This window comes from Pinus tabuliformis, chromosome Q (assembly GCF_031772625.1).
Source record: "Pinus tabuliformis cultivar Carrire ecotype Pingquan chromosome Q, CPIR1, whole genome shotgun sequence".
NCBI lineage: Eukaryota > Viridiplantae > Streptophyta > Pinopsida > Pinales > Pinaceae > Pinus > Pinus tabuliformis.
Genome location: NC_142296.1, coordinates 1,031,715,304 through 1,031,731,337, shown reverse-complemented (window position 1 = coordinate 1,031,731,337; position 16,034 = coordinate 1,031,715,304). Strand labels below are relative to the sequence as shown.

The following is a 16,034-nucleotide window of genomic DNA, read 5'->3' as shown; positions in this document are numbered from 1 at the left end:
TTTCTACTTGCTCCTTTATTTACAGGTTGTCCACCACCTATATCCATATTCCAAGATGGTGTTCTTTTGGCTTCTATGTATCATTCCACTCTTGGTTTTAATGATGGCAAGGGTGAGGAATAGAGGGGAAGAGGAAGGGGATGAACTTGGTGACCCAATGTATGATGAGGAGGAAGGGTTTGAAGAGGAAGGGGATGAACTTGAAGGGGACACTGAAGCACAAGATGGGAAAGGTACATCAAATCCCTTGTGGAACTATGTGACCAAACTTGAAGGGGGAAAGGGTGGTGGATCTTACAAATTTTTGTGCCCTCATGGTTGTCATGGAGGAAAACCATATACGGGTTCATATACCCGTCTGAGGAGGCATCTTTGTGGGGTGCTGGACAGTGATGAAAAAAAGGGTTCTGTGGGGGTAACCATTTGCCCAAACATTTCAAGTGAACAAAGAGAAAAATACATCCAAATTGAGATGGCTGCACAACGAAAAAACAAGAAACAAAAAACTCATTCTGAATCAAGTGCAACCTCTAAATTTGGTAGTTGCCCATCTCCTCATGGTACTTTTGCAACCTCTGGAGGTAGAAAAACAATAGGGGATTTCCTTAATGTTGCTGGGAGGGATGATGTGGATGGAAAGATAGTCTGTTTTCTTTGTGCTTGCGGTGTACCATTCAATGTGCTTCGCTCTCCCTATTGGCATGAAATGGTAAAGGCCATCAATGAAGCCCCAAAAGGATACAAGGCCCCCAACTATGAGAAAGCTAGAACAGTGTTATTAGAAAGAGAAAAAGCTAAGGTTCAAAGAGCTTTGACACGTTTTACACACGAGTGGGTGGATTCTGGGGTATCCATTGTATCAGATGGGTGGACAAATATTAGAAACCAACATTTGATAAATGTTCTTGGTGTTTCTTCTAGTGGTGCAGTATTTATTGCATCTCATGACTCCTCCTCCATCAGTGCAACTGCACCAAACATTGCAGATCTCCTATTGAAATCAATCAAAGATGTTGGTCCGAATAATGTGGTTCAAGTGATCACAGATAATGCAGCAAATTGTAAGTTAGCAGGAAAAATTATTGAGCGTACTCATCCACACATCTTTTGGTCTGGGTGCCTGGTTCACACATTGAACCTTTTGATGCATGATATTGTGAAACACAAAGATTGTGGGTGGATTGCTGAGGTTTACAGGAAAGGGAAGCAGCTCATTAAATTCATCACAGGGCATACAAGGGTAAACTACTTCTATGGCACTTACTCCAAGTTGCAATTGCTTAAAATTGCAAAGACAAGATTTGCTAGTTATTACCTCACCTTTAGGCGGCTAGTGAGGGTGAGACAAGCTTTAACTAATCTGGTGTGTGCTGAAACATGGGATGAAATTAACACTGACACAGATGGTGCTAATGAAGTCAAGGACACTGTTCTTGACAGTTACTTTTGGTCACAGGTTAAATATGTTTTGCAATTCACCAAACCAATTTATTACATGATCAAGTTTGCAGATTCAGATCGACCAGTAATTGGGGAGGTGTATGAGCAAATGGATAGCATGTTGGGGCAGATTAAAGACATTGTTGAGCCTAGAGATACCACCTTGTACAATTATATTCGTGAAGAGGTGGAAAAACGATGGGATATGCTAAATGTTCCATTGCATGCATTAGCATATGTTTTGACACCTAAATACTATCATCCATCATGGCTTTCAAAACCAGCACCTGGGGGGGGAGTCAGGAAAAAACCACACCAAGATAAAGAGGTTCACGAAAAATATATGGCTGCATTGAGTAGATTAATCCCTGATAATGAGGAGGCTGCATTGGTACGGAGACAGGTGAGCAACTATACGAGCAACACTGGTCCATTTGGGAGCATGCATGCAATTGAAGATCGAGAGCATTTTTCTGCTCTTGAGTGGTGGAACATGCATGGAGGGCCTACTCCACTTCTACAGAGTTTGGCATTGCGGGTGCTATCACAGGTGGTAAACACTTCTTCTGCAGAGAGGTGTTGGAGCTCTTATTCTTTCATCCACAGTGTTAAAAGGAACAGGTTGAATTTAGACCGGGCAGAGAGCTTGGTTTATGTTCATTACAACTTGCGATTGTTGTCCCATTACTGTGAAGATGCAAAGTCTAATAAAGACTTGTTGACTTGGGACAAGAATCCAGAGGAGCCCAATTTGGAGGATGGAGTGTTGCGACTAGAGCAATTAGAGGATTCTCTTATCCAGGTATGTCCATTGTGGTATGAATTTTCCAATTTTCCCTTATAAAGCATTTCTCTAATTCATGTTTTTAATTTTTTTGTTAACTAGTGTTTTTTTTTTTGCATGAATTTTTTGAGCGATTCTAGGATGATGACACGGGTGTTGATATGCCACAACCCCCACCCCCATCTGGTCCCTTGGTTTCTAGGTTCCATGGTTCAACACCAACGGCAGGGGGTTCTTCTTCATCAGTTCCAGTGCCACGACTTACACAGGGACCATCTTCTTCATTGCCACCACGTGGAGGCCCGCCATCACGTTCTATTCGTGGTGGAAGGAGGAGAGATTAGTAGATATATTCACAATCTACTTCTTTTTGTCATAGATTACTCATTAGACTTGTAGACTTGTGAATTTGAATTTTGAACCTTTTTGGCTTGGCGGTGACCAAGTGACATATTTTGTAAACATTATTATTTGAATTTTGGACATGACAAATGTTGACAGTTGCTCACTTGCTAGATAAATCATAATATGCTCTATGTTTTATGTTTTATAATATGCTTAAATGTTTTATGTTTTATAATATGCTTAAAAATTTGATGTATGTTTGTAATAGCTAGAATATAGATGATTGTTGTACATACTAGTAACTACAATGGAATCATGGATGCCATATCTATCTTGATTTATGCAAAAATATGCATGTTTTCATGTCTTCTACAATTAATTTGGTATTTGGGATGTTTGTTTTGAGTATAAATGCAAAAAAATATATATATATAGCAGACGCTTCCGCGGACGCTTCGCTTCCTAGATTTTTGGAAAATGATGCTTCCGCGCTCCGCGCTTCCGCTTCGCTCCCGCTTCGTGCAACATTGCAACAACCTAAGGGGTTCGAAGTTCACTTATGCAGGTTGAAGAAAGCCCTCTATAGGTTGAACCAAGCCCCCAGGGCTTTGTGTGAGAGGATAGATAATTATCTTATGAAGCTATGTTTTAGAAGAAGTGAAGTTGACCCGAACATATACTTCAAGTTTGAAAAGGATAGGGCTCTCATTTTGGTCCTTTATGTGGATGATCACTTTCTGATAGGTGATGACCCTCTCATTCATCAATGCAAGAGGGAGTTGGCTTTCGAATTTGAGATGAGGGACCTAGGACTGGTGCACTATTTCCTAGGGCTAGAGGTCTGGCAAAAGGCAGGTGAGATTTGCTTTCTCAAGGTAAATACATTGTGAAGCTACTTGAGAGATGTGGGATGGTGGATTGCAAGTCCGTGTCTACTACGATGGAACTCAACTTCAAGAAGCTATTAGCGAACCCTTCTGAGTATTGTCAACTTGTGGGGGCCTTTATGTTCTTGGTAAACTCCCATCCTGACATATGCTTCGCTGTGAACACATTGAGTCAATTTATGGTTGAGCCTCATCACATTCATTGGATTGTTGCTAAGAATCTCTTGAGATATCTCTGGGGCACAATCCACTATGGACTGAGATACATTGTTGGGAATTTGAGGCTACATGGATATACAAATGTTGACTGGGCTGGCAGTGTGGTGGATCGTAAGAGCACATTTGGGTGTTGCTTCTCTTTAGGGTTTGCTTCAATATCTTGGATGAGAAGGAAGCGGAAATCGGTTGCTTTAAGCACTGCTGATGCCGAATACTGTTGAAAAGTGTAACTAGGTTCACTCATCATAATGACATGTAATTATGATTTTATGTAATGTAAAGAAGAAAAATAAATTTATTATATTGACTTGCTTCATGGGTTTCATGAGCAAGGGTTTTTTGTTTATGAGTCAAGACTCCCATTGAGAGTCTTCAGGATTTATTTGTCATCTAGTCATAAAATGATAGAGTCATTGCCATGTAATGAAGTCATGCTACACTTTGTAAAATGACAATATTGTCTACGTGAAGTATCCTCCAAGAACATGTCACTTATCCACTTCAAGTCGGCCTACAACGATGAAAGAACATGCTAGAAGAAGTTGGCCTAACCTCTAGCTATCACGTCGACCTAAAGGGCATATGATGAGGTGTATATATAGCCACACTTGACCTCCATTAGAGGCAAGAAACTCGACAAGCTTTCGGTCAAGCATAAGTGCGAAGAAAGGATGAAGAAGGAGTGCGAAGAAAGGGTGAAGAAGGAGTGCGAAGAAGGGGCTGCAAAGAGAAGTGTGAAGAAAAGACAAGAAGGTTTCTTCTGGGCATAATTAAGAGAGATTCTTCTGCATTAGCGAAGAAAGAGATTCTTTTGGGCAATGCGAAGGAAAGGTTTCTTCTGGGGCAACGAAGGAAGTTTCTTTTGGGACAACGAAGGAAGTTTCTTCTGGGACAACGAAGAAGAAGGTTTCTTCTGGGAAAGCGAAGGAAAGGTTTCTTCTGGGTAGCAAAAGAAGGATTCTTCTGGGTGATCGAGATAGAAATCTAGAGACCGAGTTTCTCTAGAGAAGATCAGTGAAAGCCTAGAGATCGAGATTCTCTAGAGGAAGCCAAGAAAGAACAATGTGAAGAATAGAGACCGAGTTTCTCTAGAAGGAGCCGAGAAGAGCAGTTCGAGATCAAGAAGGAAGTTGCGAGAAGGAAGAGGCAAAGCATCAAGGTTAGTGACAAGGTTCTTGGGAGGATACTAGAGTCAAGGGTTTGTGTCATGGTCTTGGTACTCGTCAATTGAAGATTTAGAAGAAGAATTTTGATAGAGTTTTTCTCTCAAGAGGTGAGAGGTTTTGACCTTGGTTGACTAACCTACATACTGTGTCATTTGTCTTTTATTGTGCATATTGGTAATTGTCTTGATGAAAAGAACACAATAATAACATAATGAAGAAAAGACTATAAACTAAGATGTAAAAGTACATCACAAGCAATTATCAAGCAGAGAAATCTTTTAACTATTCAATGCCCTGGATTTCTTAACATGGTATCGGAGCTTAGGTGCTGAAGTCAAGAAGGAGCATTCAAGCAAGTAGACACATGAGAATCAAGCTTCAAAGAAGGATCTTAACAAAGCCAAGGGCTACCAAAGGAAAACCCTAGATCGAAGAAATCTACACCAACGAGAGTCTTGAAATCATCTACAAGAAGGAAGCAGGCAGAAAGACTGAAACCCTAGAAGCACTCTAGAAATCATACATCACCAAAGAAGTGGAAGCTCTTCAAATCTAAGGTTAGATCGAAAGGCATTCTTGTCTTTATTAAAGCTACGATATCACTTGAAAGGGATCATCTGAAGCAACAAGTTTGTCATCGAGTTGAAGATTCTATCTTCACAAGTAAGTACCTTTTATTATAATCTAATCTATTAAAAATGACTTCATGTTTCAAGGAGAACCAAAGGCTGGTTGGGATATCAAACTTCCTTGTATGGAAAAGAAGGATAGATATAGTCCTCGAAGTAAATGAAGTCATTAATCATGTTGATGGAAAGGTCTCCAAGCCATTTGAAGAACAAGCTTTATCTGAATATATGGAAAGGGATCTCAAGGCTCAAAAGATTCTTTAGGAGTCTATCAAAGATCCTCTCATTTCCTGTGTAGCTGAGCTGTAGACATCTAAAGAAATATATGATAACTTGGTAGAACTTTTCTATAACAGCACGATGGAAAAGATCATATCACTTGGATCTGATCTATATAAATTGAATGTGTCAAAGGATGAAGGGATATCGTCGTGTCTTTCAAAAGCATCTCAGATAAAAGGGCAATTGCAGGATCTAGGAGAGATGGTATCTGACAACGAAATAATCTCCATTATTCTAAATGCATTGATTGATGAGGAAGGTAACCTCATATCTACTAGTAAAGAGGAAGCTATCCCATTCATCAAATTATGGTCTCTTTGGAAGGCAGAAGAAGACAAGCTGAAGAAAGAAAGTAACTAAAGCTTAGATAGAAGGGATGAACCAGTGACAGGAAAAAAAGGGAAATTTGGAAAGTTTAATCCTCCAAAGAAAACGAAGAAGAACATGGCTAAGGAAAGATGCTATGGTTGTCAGAAATTGGGCATTATAGAAGAGATTGTCCTAAATACAAGAGGGACAAGGAAGAAGCCCATATTAAGGAAGTGAAAGAACTTGAGACAAAGAAGCTTAAGAAGGAAGAAGCAAAAATATCTCTACAATGATTGATAGGATCTTCTTCACCAGAAGGTACTTTTCACTTGTAATTTATACATAGGAAGCAATGTAAATAAGATAGGATGCATCAAATTAGAAAGTAGCATCGTGATAGAAGCATTAAGAGTAAGAGCTCGTGACATGAGTAGAAAAAATAACGTCTGGAAGAAATTCTATCGAGTACAAAGAATAAGAGCTCTTGGAAACCTCACTGAAATCCCAAGTGATACTTATAGAAAGAAGTAGAGGTCATCATCGAATGAGATCATCATACTATAGTCAACATCTGCCAGGTTAGGGTATGAAAGATCCTCAAGTTTCTCTGATGGAATCCTTATCAAAGGATTCACCGATTAAGAAAGGAAGGCAAGGAGTTTCATTCAGAACGCCAACTTGTGGAATTCAAGGATGATTGTATGATGACATAACTAAGATTGCAGGTCTAAAGGGATAAAGTTCTTTCATTCAAATGAAGCTACTATAGGAAGTCTGGATGATCGAAAGGAAAAATGAGGTATGTATGCTTACATAAGTTGTTATGAAAGTCATGTCGTATGGTTGCAGATAATATGGATCACTATTTCCATCTTGGGAAATATGATCAAAAGAAGAAAGGATCTCCTCCTCTGAAAGATTGCAGAAAAGCATAAGTCGCACTAGATGAAATCAACATAATATGTTCTCATATGAATCATGAGGAAGCTGACTACAATTGAGGAACTCTGATTGGAAGCTCCTGGGAATAAAGTGTGTGAAAAGAAAGGAAGAGATTGTGAAAATATGCAACAAAGGTAGAAGGCATTCAACATCCGAAGTCCAAGAAGATTTGACTAAAATATCTCCCAGAAAGATATGAAGACTCTGATAGGAGTCGGAAAGAGATGGAGACCCTTGACAATAGATATCTTTGGGAAATGTGTCAATTTGCATGCAAGATGCTAATACCTACAGGAAGTTGTCATGATGAAAGACCATCAGAAAGGTAAATCTTGATTTAAGTGTTCATTTAGAACTAATATTTGGATGGGCTCATGTAGGACTGCCAACGGTAAAATATGTGGATGACTTCCAAGAGGACCATATTGAAGGATGAAAGATCCTTCCAGAAAATATGGCATGAAGGCAGAATGACATAAAGCAAAGGGCAGATGAAAAATTTGATGGATCACTTTCTGATGAGACGAGGACATGACTAACTCATGGATGAAAGTGATGGATGGTCTATGCTCTATGAAGAAGTCCCCAAAAGATGAAGACTCCATGACAAAATAAATTGATGACATCGAAGAAAAGAGGAGTTCTTAATGCATCTAGTTGTTCCACATGAGGAGCTGCTGTAGGTCCCTAGTTAAGAGGGAGCTTGAAAAAAAGTTTCTTACTTGGAAGAAACTTGGAAATTACTAAGCCAAGAGGGAGATTAAGTACATTCCTTTTCGGTAGGAATGAGTAAATTCCTTTATTGGAATGTGTCCTCCCTATTTGAGAGGGAGAGATAGACATGTCATTCTGGTCTTCACTCGAGAAGACAAAATCGAGGATTGGGTAATCATTTGGCATCCAATACTCTTCGGGGATGAGATCGGGCATTCAATGGAAGAGTAGTCGTGGAGGACTGATATTCTTTGAGGATTGGGGAGTCCAAGATAAGAATAGTCCTCATGGAACATACCCTGAGAGAACCGGGGTGGGGTATGTTCTGAGAGAGACAATGATGAGGGTGTCTATAAATCATCGGTCTCGCCATCATTGAGCTCACATCTTGTGGACATTAGGAGTTGTTAGTCAAGGCCTTGCTATGTAACAATGTTGGTTGATATGATGCTATACAAATGAGTTACCAATCTGAATTCTTCTTCTGAGAAATTCTTCAGATTGATAAAGTCCAAGTACCGTGATGAATACCTCCCTAGTTAAGAGGGAGTGTTGGAAAGTATAACTAGGTTCGGTCTTCATAATGACATGTAATTATGATTTTATGTAATGTGATGTAAAGAAGAAAAATAAATTTATTATATTGACTTGCTTCATGGGTTTCATGAGCAAGAGTTTTTGTTTTTGAGTCAAGACTCCCATTGAGAGTCTTTAGGATTTATTTGTTATCTAGTCATAAAATGATAGAGTCATTGTCATGTAATGAAGTCATGTTTCACTTTGTAAAAGGACAATATTGGCTATGTAAATTATCCTCCAAGAACTTGCCACTTATCCTCTTCAAGTCGGCCTACAACGATGAAAGAACATGCTAGAAGAAGTCGGCCTAACCTCCAGCTATCATGTTGGTCTAAAGGACATATGATGAGGTGTATATATAGCCACACTTTGCCTCCATTAGAGGCAAGAAACTTGTCAAGCTTTCGGTCAATCAGAAGTCCGAAGAAAGGGTGAAGCAGTGTGAAGAAGGGGCTGCAAAGAGAAGTGCGAAGAAAGGGTGAAGGAGTGCGAAGAAGGGGCTGCAAAGAGAAGTGCGAAGAAAGGACAGGAAGGTTTCTTCTAGGCATAACGAAGAGAGATTCTTCTGGACCAATGGAGAAAGAGATTCTTCTGGGAAGTGCGAAGGAAAGGTTTCTTCTGGGGCAATGAAGGAAGTTTCTTCTGGGGCAGCGAAGAAGGAGGTTTCTTCTGGGCAAGTGAAGGAGAGGTTTCTTCTGGGCAACAAAAGAAGGGTTCTTCTGGGTGATTGAGATAGAAATCTAGAGATCGAGTTTCTCTAGAGAAGATCAGTGAAAGCCTAGAGACCAAGATTCTCTAGAGGAAGCCAAGAAAGAACAATGTGAAGAATAGAGATCGAGTTTCTCTAGAAGGAGACGAGAAGAGCAATTAGAGATCAAGAAGGAAGTCGAGAGAAGGAAGAGGCAGAGCATCAAGGTTAGTGACAAGGTTCTTGGGAGGATACAAGAGTAAAGGGTCTGTGTCATGGTCTTGATACTCGTCAATTGAAGATCTAGAAGAAGAATTTTGATCGGGTTTTCCTCTCAAGAGGTGAGAGGTTTTGGCCCTGGCTGACTAGCCTACATACTGTGTCACTTGTCTTTTATTGTGCATATTGGTAATTGTCTTGATGAAAAGAACACAATAATAACATAATGAAGAAAACACTATAAGCTAAGAAGTAAAAGTATATCACAAGCAATTATCAAGTAGAGAAATCTTTTAACTATTCAATGTCCTAGATTGCTCAACAAATACATTGCTGAAAGTATGGCCTGTTGTGAAGCTGTTTGGTTGAGGAAGCTCTTCTGTGAGCTATTTGGTTACGTGCTGGATACTACCGTGATCTTCTGCAAAAATCAGAGTGGGATTCGCCTTTCAGAGAATCCCGTGTTCCACGATCTCTCCAAGCACATTGATATTAGGTACCACTTTATCCGGGATATGGTACAATGGGGAGTAATAAGGCTCCAACACGTCAGGATGGATGAGCAGGTCGCAGATATTCTCACGAAGCCTTTGGGGAAGGTCAAATTCTTAACCTTCCTAGAGAAACTTGGAGTCGTGGAAAGACCCTCCTACGAGGGTCTCGCATGAGTTGGATACTAAGCTTTAGGAGCTCCTGGGGGCTTGGGGACCGGGGTACTTCTTGGAGCTATGAGCGACCATAGGGTGAGTGGTTCACCTTCCCCCTAAGTTACCAGGATACCGATTCGGATATGGATACGGATCCAGATTTGGATACGGATCCGCCAGTTTTTTTGAAAAGTCAGGATCCGGAAACGGCAAGTACAAGCAAATATAAAATATTTTATAATTTTTAAAATTAAAATTTATATAAATATAAAATTAAATACATAAATTTTCAGTATGTAATTTTTATATACAATAAATAAGTATTATATAAGTAATTCCTAACGTATCATTTATAAGTATTAATTAAATTTATATAAAAAAAAAAAAAAACATATGAAAAGTTTTAAATATATCAATTCAATATAATACTTTAAAAATAATTATTAAGTTAATCATAATATAATTAATGCATCATTTATAAATATTTAAACATCAATTATTAGTTATAATTATTTATATTAAGCAAATTATTAAACTTATTTCAGAAAAACTATTTTTAAACTTGAAAATTTATTAAAATATAAACTTACTTTTTAAACTTTAAATAAAATATCTTCTAAATAAATACGAGTAGATTGTAATCTTGACGTCACATGTATTAAAGTTTATAATATGTATTTGTATTAAATAATATAAAGTTTATAATATATCTTTGTATTAAAGTTTATAATACGGTCAACATAGAAATAATAAATTGTGGCCCGCCAACTCCCTCTCGGACTTCATATCCTCTCTTTCTTACCATTAGCTTCATTCACTTGAATTAAAGTTTATAATGAATTGTATTAAAAATAATACATTTCAATGTAAAAAAAATAAATTTTATGTCGTCCAACAACTCAATTTATTTTCGTGTTGGGATTTTTAATCCATTTCTTAACATTCGAAATTGACTTGCGTTGATATTTCTGTTTAGAAATTTTGTGCTGAATTACAATTTTTTACCCACCGAGAGAAATTTTTGCCAACATACGGTATTTACACACAGAGAGAAGACGGGCGGATCTCTACGGATCCGGATCCGGATCCGTCTCTGATCCGGGGATCCGCGGATCCAGCCATCAGGCTTGACTGATCCGGTAACATAGCCTTCCCCTAGTGGTGCGCTATGTACGGGTGATTGGTTCACCTTCCCTTGTGATACCCCATTATAGTTGACATGTGTGTAGGGTGAGTGGTTCACTTTCCCCTACTATTGCAGACGCGTGTAGGGTGGGTGGTTCACCTTCCCCTTCGATTGACATATGCATAGGATGGGTGGTTCACCTTCTCCTATGGCATATGAGCAGGATGAGTGGTTCATCTTCTCTTGCCGATGCCTCAGCACACATCCTATCCATGGAGTCCAAGATTCATGGGAAGTACCTCTCATCTGGCCAATGAGTTGGGAAAAGTGGTTAGGGACCATAGCACTACTGATGGACACATCATGTACTTCCGTACTCCCTATGACTAGGATGCATGGTGTTCAACAACTTGATCTGGGATTAAGGACTAACTTGTGTCAGTGGAGAGTGGTAAGGTCTTGCGACTCACTCTCGATCACTTCTTCATTATTACTTCATGGTTCAGCAGAGCAGAGAAGTGATGACAAAGATGGTACATGATGACAGGATGGCATGATGATGACAGATGGATTGGTAGGTGGAATTCTCCCTAGTTGAGAGGGAGTTTTAAAATTGGCAACTAGGGCCAAATTCCACCTTGGGACAACTCATATGATGGAGATGATTATTGCATTGGATTCCTCTTTTCAAGAGGTCCAAGTTTGATATAATGATCATCTCATTCGAACAAGCAGAAGTGTGATTTTGAATTTATTCTCTCACATGCACGAATTGTTAAGATTGGTTTGTACAACTTGGGGATCATCTTTCTCTCTCTCCCTCTCACACGTGTGGATGAAGGACGAATTTTTGGAACAGATTGCAGGCCAAAAATTGCGGACTTCAGACCAACATTGACCAATGTTGACCGAAGGGTTCTTGACTTTGTTTGACTGCGTTTTGAGGGTCAAAATTCCGATTTTTGGGAGGCTGCATTGACTGGCACTAAAACCGATATTTTCTGGGCATGTTGACCTGTGTTGACTTTAGGGTTGACTTCTGTTTGATTGTAGAAAATTACAGCAGGTTTTATCTCTCCTTTGACTGAGCTGTTTTGGGCTGCATTTGACTTCCTGTTCGGGCTGAGTTTGACCAAGGAAGACCAAGCTGCATTGGAGAAGGTTTTCTGCTGTTTTGAGCAGCGCTGACTTTCTGGTTAGGGCTGAAGTTTGACTGCAGAATTTGACAGGGATAATTTGACTGTGTATTGGGCAAGTAAATTTGATTTTTGTACTCTCCCTCTGTGCTGAACTATTGAATAATAATAAGAAGATTTGATCAAAGGGTTTTCTCCACATTGGGGTTTTTCCCTGGCATTCGCCAAATCTGGTGTCCTCTTGTCTTGGCTTGTCTTCTGCATATGTTTTTATGTTCTATCTGCATTTGCTGTCGATGTGATTAATGGTTGATGTGATTGCTACTGGAAATTATTGAAATTGTCACTGGGCTGCTAAAGGAACATTGAAGTAAATTGTGCTAAGCATAGAACATACCATTGTTATCTAAAATTAACAATCCTTTTAGTTTGAGGCATGCCATGTAGCCTCAGGTCAACAAGGGCATTGGGTTGCACTTATCAAAATACAGTGTTACTAGCTCCAATTTTTGGACAAATCATCCAAGATGTCTCTCATGGACACCCTTATCATCCCAGAATTGTTTATGGTTTAGAGGTTTGGGTGCCTTGTTTGCTCGAGTTTTATTTGGCCTTAGCCAAGAGAGTGCAAACCGTTCTAATGCATTATAAGATGCAAATAGACAGTGCCTAAGTTGATCATTCTTACATAGATTGATGCTCAATCCTTTAGGCTTGAGAGTGTTTAGCCTTGTCTCATTTCTGCATCGTGTTAGGAGATTTGTTGACTCAACGAAGGAATGAGACCAATATTTGTACTTTGGTTTACTATACATTGGAGTCCATTGCTTTGGGCAGCTTGCCTAGCCATGATTGGTTGGTTTGTAGGGATCTTTGATCTTTTGGATTTAATGGGTATTTTGTTGGACCAACTTTCTTCACTTGGATACTGTCTTGGTGCACTTGGCCACCTCTTACCTACTAGGCAGGGGTTGAATAGGATCATTAGGGATGACATTTATAGACAATTTGTGTAGATCACTTGGACAAACCTATCGGATGGGTTATGTTTGTAGATGGCTTTTAGTGTTGAGCACTTATAGTTAAGGGATGGACACATTGTTTGCCCTCTGTACACACACAGTCATTGGATGCATGCTTGTCATATTCCCCTAGGCTAGTTTCTAGTGGGTTCCTGTAGTGTCTCTTTTCCTAGTGTTGGTAATGGAGAGCATCTCAATAGCCTAGAGTATAAATTAAAAATCAATCGTAGGCTATGAGAAAATTAATTAATTAAAAAGTGACTAAGAAAAGAAAATATTATAAAGTCACTTTAATAAAACAAGAAAAAGACCCATGGTATTCTAATAGTCCATGACTTTTAAAGGAGATGAGAGCTCACCCCTTAGGCATGCAATTGGGATTACTGTTTTGTTGTTGTTGAGTTGAGCTCTTGGAGCTAGTTTGGGTGAGAGCTCACATTATGTAGAGGGTTAGTTTTAATGGTCAGTGGTCCAACTTAGTTAATCTTGTAAGGAGGGGTTTCGGTATTGAGACATATACCTTAGCCACTCGGAAGAGGGATCAAATCAAATCCTTTCATTGGGCTTACTGTGGAGATTGCAAGGAGAGGCCAATCAAATCTCTCGTAGGGGCATAATGTTGGAGGAGCTATTGTCAGCCATATAGATATCTTGCTGAAGTTTTAACAGTCTCTCAAAACCACATTTGGCATGTATTTCCAGATCCATAATTAATATTAATAAGGCTTAGTTTTACTGCATAGTCTCGTGTTTATTCTAAGTTGCAATATTTCTGGTTTGTTTTATATCTGCAATTTTATTTGTGCTGGTAAAATTGTGCAATTTATTATGGTGTATTTTTCTAAAGCAGATTTCAAGGAAATTTATCTAAATAATTAAACGGGATGTTACAGTGGTATCAGAGCTGGTTTTCCTTCCAGCCTGAGGGATTTAGTAGTGGAAGGCTTATTATTTTTTCCAGGAGCATGAAATTCTAATGCAGAATTAAACCTAACGCAGGTCAAATGAAACCCTAACATGCAAAAGAACTGCGTTGAAAAAAAGTTAGCAAAGTTTTGAATGATCATTGGAAGGGTCAAATTCATTATTCCATAGGCGGTCGAGTCACTTGTTTGACAGGGGCCGAATTCATTTGTGTTGCTGGGCCGAATCACATTGGGTTATCTGGCAGAATTTCGATCACACGTGAGATGAATTGCTGTATTGGTAAGGCTGAGTTTGTCAAGCGAAATTTTGTTTACCTGCTGGGACGAATCATCAAGAAGGGTGCTGAATTAGTTACAGAAGTTGTGGTTCCTGAGTAGTCGCAGTCATTTAGAGCTAGAAAGACCACACTTGTTTGTTCATAGGCCGGAAAACCTTAGCTGAGGTTTCATGGTTGAAGGGACTCGAATCAGGGCCGTGCTCATAAAATTATTGTTTGACAGAGGCTGAGTTGGAGGCTGTGCTCGAGGGCAATCACTTCTGTGGTCAAGCCTCGAAATTTCCTTGTTCGCTGTAGCATGGAGGCTGAGTTTTGTCAGATCTGTGCGCAAGTGGTACTGAAGCAAGAAATATGAGAAGCTCTAGACTATCTGCTAAATTCATCTGGAAGCCAAAGCCTATGTGGCTCACAAAAATTTCCTGGGGCATGCAGATAGAGACTACTAGTATAATGAGGAAGAGGTACGGTCCTCTTGACTTATGATTCTTATCATTGAGTTGCTATTGTTGGGGACCTTCAATTCAAATTCTCGTTGAAAATGGTAATAGCTGCTACTGGACGGAATAGAACAGGGGACGCTGGAAGCCCTTCCTGTACCGATTTTCGCGCATAGGCTATTGACTGCCGAAGTTTGTGAGGTGACAACATTCTTTTCAGACAGCAACATAGCCACAGGCTGCATTTTGGAGTAATTCCAAAACCGTGGAGAAAGATAACCAAAGCCATTCACGCAGTTAACGGCAGGACAACAGATAATATGATCAGGGTTGAGTTCGTAGGGATTGACATCAGCCAATTTGTTGAGGCCGAGTACAGAAAGTTGTGAGGTAGAATTGATATTGTCTGTAGCAGACCAATTAGGGTAGAGGAACTAAATTCACCTCATACAATTGCGCTGTTTTGGGAGGCAGAGATATATCAGAAACCCTAATTACTGAGGTCAGGGCTCCTATTAACACTTCTGACTGCATACAGATATTGCACCAGACCTGTAGTGGTCTTCTGTTCTAGCAAATTTGGTAGGCTGCTCGATTGGATTGTGAAGGTTGTAATTGCATTTTTTGGGTCTGAGGTACGCCACCACAGAGAACCTAGTACAAATTGTAATATTATATAAGAAGTTGAAAATAAACTAAATAAGAATGTTGAGCCAACCCATATGTGGGAATCCTGGGCCAACCTGCATTATTTTGAATCAAACATATTAATATCAGACTTAATGAAGCTAATTTGGAGCATTATTTGGGCTGATCTATGTCATCATAGAGGGTGATTTGGAGACCCTCATATCTATCTTTTGAGGGATGTTTAGGGTGTTTTGAAGAAAGCTGAATTGAATAACAGAGTTAATATTTTGCTGAGCAGAGAAGAATTTGCAAAGGTGGAATTTGAAAATTTGCTCATGGACGACAGATGGAAACAGGCTTTAGAAGGCATCACAAATGCCATAAATAACTTGGTGAAAAGGCTGCAGTAGTTCAACAGTACATCTTGTGGCAGTGGCGTTCCGATGGAACAAAGAACAAGGTAGATCAACAAACCCTTCTCTAAAGGGGTCCATATTACTTTCAGCAAAAGCAGTCGAGGGATCTACAGAAAGAAGAGGAAGTAGGAAATTGGCTGTTTGTACTTTTACTTAGCAAGGCTCTAGATTCCTCAAAGCTCTATCCCTTATTTTTTTGCTATCTTCATGGGT

The 16,034-nt window shown here is 39.4% G+C and overlaps 2 protein-coding genes across 2 annotated transcripts in view; both read left to right on the top strand.

Moving 5' to 3' along the window:
- LOC149223014 (uncharacterized) overlaps nt 1–2,717 on the top strand; it is a 37,291-nt gene extending 34,574 nt beyond the window's left edge. The window contains exons 3-4 of the mRNA XM_089383682.1: nt 783–2,242; nt 2,365–2,717. Of these exons, the coding sequence (XP_089239808.1) occupies nt 783–2,242; nt 2,365–2,568 (1,664 nt within the window). The 3' untranslated portion in view covers nt 2,569–2,717. The remainder of the gene's footprint in view (nt 1–782; nt 2,243–2,364) is intronic.
- Nucleotides 1–16,034, top strand: part of LOC149223013 (DNA-directed RNA polymerase 1B, mitochondrial-like) — a 227,143-nt gene that overhangs the window by 44,436 nt on the left and 166,673 nt on the right. The gene's annotated exons all lie outside the window — the stretch shown is intronic.